A 6,123-nucleotide genomic window follows, 5' to 3' on the forward strand; every position below is an offset into this window, starting at 1 on the left:
GATATTTGAAATGAAAATGTGTTACTTTTGTTTATTATTATTGAAAATAATGATACATATATGTAAATATAAAAGAGTACTAAAAGATAATTGAAAATTTCATTCTAAAAAATAAAATAAAATAATGAAGTGTTTTGAAATGCATGGTAGAACAATTTATTAGTGATGTAATATTAGTTTGAAATTTTTGTCAAAATTCAGACTTTTTTTTTTGTTATTTTATTTAATATTTAGGAAGTATACATTTTATCAATCCTTGAAACTTTCTTTGTCAATTCTTAATAGGAAAAATTGGAGAAAGATGGGGATTTTATTTTTAAGTTTCTTTTAAGAAATATTCTTACTCATAATCAAGAAAAGAAAACATGAAAACTTTTTTTTTGTGAATAAATCATTAACAATGGAAGTAAGAGAACAATACAGATTTAATTGAAACTTTTTGAATTATTAGAAAAGAGATTGCCTAATCCTCTTGTAAAACCATAAGAGGCATGAATTCTAAGCCAACATCAAACACAATCCTTCATTTAATAATTAATTTTATTTCTTGACAATATTAAATGCTAAACATTTTATATTATTATTTAACTATATTATATTAAATATATTGTTAAAAAGTCTTAAATGTGTAAACATTTAATAAGTAATTTTTTAATGATTTATAAACATAATAGTAAATGGTATTACATAAAAGTATTATGCTAGTATTAAGAGAAAATTGAATGAAAAGAAATTAAAAAAGTAGGAGGGGTAGTCTTATCATAAATATTCCATTATGTTAAGAGGTGGTAGACCGTTTAAGAAAGTTTTCATTTTTTACCTTAGAAAAGAGTGCAAAAAATATTTGAAACATAAAAGAGGGGATTTTGTGATTTTCTTTCTTTATCCATCTAGCCCTCAAATATAGTATAAAACAATATTCAAATTTGCACTTGCATGAAAATAAGGAATTATTTTTTATTTTCTTATTTTCTTTTTATAAAGTTATTTTTTTATAATTGAATATTTTGATTTTATCAATTATAGACTCGTGGCACACATGTTTTTCAACACGAACCCACTGTTTTGAATGACCATATTGCCCCATGGGGCTGTTGCGGTATTGCATGCATTACACTGTTGCTGTGGAAAGACAAGGTAATACAGAAATCAGTAGTGTCGAATCACAGACTTCCACGTGTCCTTGGTTTCACACGCTAAAGAAAGAGCAAAACAAACATAAGAAACTGTTGTTTTGTGTGTCAGTGGGGCCCACACGGCTCTTAGATGTTATATATTTTGTCAAATGTCTGAAGAGTTTATAGAGAGAGAGAACAGAGAAAAAGAGTGTCAGATTTAAGAAGATTTTTTTCAGAGAAAAACTCTGCATGCAATTCAGTGAAGAAAGAGAGGATCAAAACATTGGATTTCAAAATGGGAATTGGGTTTTGAGTTTTGATCCAAAAGGTTATTTTTTTAATTAATTTCTTTAAGAGAATTACATATGTTTGAGAAACACAAATTACTAACTTTTCTTCTTCCTGAGTCCATGTATGTCAACTCTGTCACTGTCTATTCACTTGTTGTTAGTGTTGAATAAAAAATATTTTCTTTCATTTATTCATTTTTACATATGTGTTAATGTCATTGTAATAATAACATATCATCTAATATGTTTTCTCTATTCTTTTCCACAGATCCTAGTGAGAAAAAGAGTTGAAGGTTCTGAAGGTTATTACAAAAGAAAAATAAAATTTACTATCATTTTGTTTGAGACTGCTCAGTTAAAAGGTATAATTTTGACTTTGTACCCATGTTTATTTCTTTATAGTTGATGTTTTTTTTTGCTTTTCTTTGGTTCTTCCAAACTTTTATTAGTGAACGGGGTTGTTTTGCTTTGATTTGACACCATGCATTTGAAAAGTAATCACTTTGTGAATCTTGAATTTGTTTTTGTCTTTTCGGTAGAAAGTTTATCACTTTGTTGTGTTTGCATCGACTTTGGTGTTTAGACCCTTTTGGGTTTTGGAAAAGAAATAGTATTAACAAGGGATTTTGGCATGTCACTTCTGAGGCACATCAAAGAAAAACAATTAAGAGCATTTATTTGTGCTCGTGACTTTTTATTTTTCTATTTTGGTGGGTTATGAAAATTGAATTGTTATTTTGCTACTGGCATAAGTTAATTCTATAGAGAGGAATGGATTAAAAGTCATGCATGAAGCATTAGAAGGGAACACCTTTTTACTTTTTACTTTTCTGCATGTCTGCAATTTTTAACCCAAACAAATTTAATGTTGTTGTGAACATTTGTCTCACTTTTAGTTTATGTCAAAAATAGATTGAAAATCCAGAAGTGAAAAGATGTTTTGATAAAACTGATAGACACAATTCTAGAATAGAGCCTAGAGAACTCGATGGTTGAAGGATGAAATGAAGAATATATAGAGAGTACTTGCAAAGAGTAAATGATCCATGACCTTTTACAGGGTTTGAGATTGAAGGTTTGTTTAGAAACAAACTACAATGTGAATTGTGGTTGATGGTTGGTAAGAGTGATAGTTTTTGATAGAGTTAGTTGATGAACAGTTTTTTGTTGTCGATTCACTTCTTTCTTTCTTCATGTATTAACATTTTAAAGAAAAACTCCTTAATCTTGTATTTATCTACTATGATTCATCTCCCATTTGGTTTAGAAACCCTCTATGCATCTTGTTTTGTTATTTATGCTGTATGGATTATGATTTTGATTTGTACATTTTATAACTCATTGTTGTTGTTACCACTGCAGTGAGGGAAAATGGAAGGTCGTAGTGAAATGGGGCTAATTGGAGAGAGTTTTGATACGAGTAATTTGCTGGGGAGGCTTAGGGATGATGACTATGAAAGTCGGTCAGAAAGTGATAATTTTGATGGTGGATCTGGTGATGATCAAGATGTTGGCGATGATCAACCACAAAGAAAGAAGAAGAAATACCATAGACACACTCCTCAACAAATCCAGGATCTTGAAGCGTATGACTTTATACAATTATGAAATCATTTGTTTCTTGTTTCAAATGTGATTTATCTGCTAGGGGTGATTTTTATTTTTTCTTTGTTTTTGATGTTTTGTTTTAGATTCTTTAAGGAGTGTCCTCATCCTGATGAGAAGCAAAGAACTGATCTCAGTAAGAGGCTTGGCTTGGAGAATAAGCAAGTGAAGTTCTGGTTTCAGAATCGACGAACCCAAATGAAAGTAAGTTAAATTGATTTGATTTAGCAGAGAATGGTATTTGTTTATGTCACTTAAAATGTTATACTGAGTGAATTGGTTTTGATGAATCAGACACAATTGGAAAGGCACGAGAACATGGTTCTTAAGCAGGAGAATGACAAGCTCAGAGCTGAGAATGGTGTGATGAAGGAAGCTTTGGCTAATCCTATATGTAACAACTGTGGTGGTCCAGCCATTCCTGGTCAAATTTCATTGGAGGAGCACCAGACAAGAATTGAAAACGCTCGTCTGAAGGATGAACTGAACCGAATATGTACATTAGCAAACAAGTTCTTGGGCAGGTCCCTCTCATCACTGGCCACTCCTATGTCTCTGCCACCCACAAATGCTGGTCTTGAACTTGCCATTGGAAGAAATGGAATTGGTGGTTCAAGCAATTTTGGCATGCCCTTGCCAATTGGGTTTGAGGTTGGTGATGGAGGTTTAGGCTCCTCACCTGCAATGCAAAGTATGGCTGCTAGAGTACCAGTGGGAATGATGGGAAACGAAATCCATCTCGAAAGATCTATGCTTATAGATATTGCAATAAATGCTATGGATGAATTAGTTAAGATGGCTCGACAAGATAACCCTCTTTGGATTAAGAGTTCTGATGGTAGGAACGAAGTACTAAACTGTGAGGAATACGCAGGAATATTTCCTACCTTTGTTGGAACAAAACCTGCTGGCTATGTAACTGAAGCTACAAGGGCTACTGGAGTTGTATTAGCCAGCAGTTTAGGCCTTGTGGAAACATTCATGGACGTGGTATGATACCTAATTTCTTAGTGTCATGTATATTTACTTTCTAGATTGTAAAGTATGCCATAATTCAAAGAAACTATTTAGCAGAAAAATTTGATATATTGATAAATTTTGACTGAATATCATGATTTTTTGGACTTGAATTATTTGAACAGGATCGGTGGTCAGAGATGTTTTCATCTATGGTGGCTAGTGCTTGCACTTTGGATGTGTTATCTAGTGGCACAAATGGAACGAGAAATGGAGCTTTGCAAGTGGTATGTTTCTATGTTGTGTTTGATGTTTGGTACCTTTGGCTCAATCAAACTAATTTGGGAATGTTTTTCAGATGTTAGCTGAATTTCAACTGCTTTCCCCACTGGTCCCTACTCGTCAATTGAGTTTCCTCAGGTTCTGCAAGCAACATGCTGAAGGTGTATGGGTTGTGGTTGATGTTTCTGTTGATATCATTCGTAATGCTGCCAATTCACATCCATTAATGAGTTGTAAGAGGCTTCCTTCTGGTTGTATCATTCAGGACATGACCAATGGTTTGTCCAAGGTAAGTGTTTCATATTGCATTAAATTTATAGTATTTTGTACTAGATTGTTGCTTAAGGTAAATTACACTGTTGTAGATTACATGGGTTGAACATTCTCAGTATGATGAGGGTGTGATCCACCAACTTTGTCGTCCATTGGTTAGCTCTGGCATTGGCTTTGGTGCTCAGAGATGGATTGCATCTCTCCTAAGACAGTGTGACTGCTTGGCAATCCTCATGTCCCCTCCTGCTCCATCTGATGACCCTATAGGTATGGATATTGTCACTGCCTTAAAGATAACTTTCTCACTTTGACTCATTTTTCATCAAGTTCCAATTTAATGGATATCCTTTATATCAGTCCTTAGCCAATCCAATAGGAGAAGCATCATGAAGCTGGCACAACGCATGACTGAGTGCTTCTGCTCAGGGATTTGTGCTTCATCTGCACGCAAGTGGGATGTTCTTCACATTGGTAGTCTGGCAGATGACATGAAAATCATGGCCAGGAAAACTGTGGACGACCCAAATGAGGCTCCTGGCATTGTATTGAGTGCTTCAACTTCTGTCTGGATGCCCGTTTCCCGACAAAGGGTGTTTGACTTCTTACGTAATGAACAGTTGAGAGGGGAATGGGACATGTTGTCCAAAGGTGGTCCAATGAAGGAGATGCTCCATGTTCCCAAAGGCCAAGAACATGGAAACTGTGTTTCCATCCTTCATGTAAGTGCCTTTAACTGTTTGTTTTCTTTTTCTTGTTTGAAACCTCCAAAAAGCTTATCACTAATCCAAGCCATGCTCATTAGAAACAAGGCCATGTGTTTAAACAAAGATCATTACCACCTTTGATTTAACACTCTTGTATTTGTTTTGTTTGCAGTATGCTAATAACGAGAGTAACATGTTTTATCTGCAAGAGTCATGGACTGATGCATCTGGCTCAATGGTTGTATATTCTCCCATCAACATGCAATCTTTGAACATGATGATGAACTGTGGAGATTCATCATTTGTGGCTCTTCGTCCCTCAGGATTTGCTATTCTGCCAGACGGCCACTCCAACAACAGTGACAACAATGATGGTGGCGGTAGCTGTTTGCTAACAGTTGGATTACAAATGTTGCAGAATGACAACCAATCAGCCAAGTTCACAATGGAGTCAGTTCAAACTGTGAATTCCCTCCTTTCATGCACCATTCAAAAGGTCAAAGAAGCATTAGGTGTTTCATGATCAACAGTTTCTTATTAAGAACTTCATCACAAAAAAAAAAAACTTCCTTTTATTTTCTTCTGAAAGAAAACATAACATAGGTTCCTGGTTCCTATATTTTGGATGTATGGAATATTATTCTAGAATAGAAGAAGAATAGGTTGAGACAGAAAAGGGTTGAGTCAAGAACGAACCAATCCTGAAAACAGCAAGAACTTGCTTTGTTTTGTGGTGGTTCGGGTATTGACTCATTACCTAAGTCTTAACTTTTTCATATCCAAAAGGAAAAGGATATATCAGATACTCATGAACCCTATATTTCCATAAAAAAAATGCTCAACTTTGCAAACTTCTCTTCTTGAATCTTTTATATTGCATGTGCTGCTTTGTTA

The 6,123-nt window shown here is 34.2% G+C and overlaps 1 protein-coding gene across 1 annotated transcript; it reads left to right on the forward strand.

The window, feature by feature from the left end:
* The first annotated feature begins 1,300 nt into the window (after positions 1-1,300).
* On the forward strand, positions 1,301-6,123 carry LOC137837670 (homeobox-leucine zipper protein HDG1). Its single transcript, XM_068646765.2, has 10 exons — positions 1,301-1,446; positions 1,677-1,770; positions 2,771-2,994; positions 3,100-3,217; positions 3,308-4,003; positions 4,156-4,257; positions 4,329-4,541; positions 4,618-4,792; positions 4,883-5,244; positions 5,402-6,123. The coding sequence occupies exons 3-10, from the start codon at positions 2,780-2,782 to the stop codon at positions 5,750-5,752; spliced, it is 2,232 nt and encodes a 743-aa protein (XP_068502866.1). The 5' UTR covers positions 1,301-1,446; positions 1,677-1,770; positions 2,771-2,779; the 3' UTR covers positions 5,753-6,123.

The sequence above is a fragment of the Phaseolus vulgaris genome, chromosome 4, assembly GCF_051622355.1.
Source record: "Phaseolus vulgaris cultivar YP4 chromosome 4, ASM5162235v1, whole genome shotgun sequence".
NCBI lineage: Eukaryota > Viridiplantae > Streptophyta > Magnoliopsida > Fabales > Fabaceae > Phaseolus > Phaseolus vulgaris.

Excerpts from the sequence above, each read along its gene's own strand:
- LOC137837670 (XM_068646765.2), top strand. The coding sequence starts at position 2,780 with ATGGAAGGTCGTAGTGAAATGGGGCTAATTGGAGAGAGTTTTGATACG. Across the intron at positions 2,995-3,099 it reads CAAATCCAGGATCTTGAAGC|ATTCTTTAAGGAGTGTCCTC; the intron begins GTATGACTTTAT and ends GTTTTGTTTTAG. Across the intron at positions 5,245-5,401 it reads ACTGTGTTTCCATCCTTCAT|TATGCTAATAACGAGAGTAA; the intron begins GTAAGTGCCTTT and ends TTTTGTTTGCAG.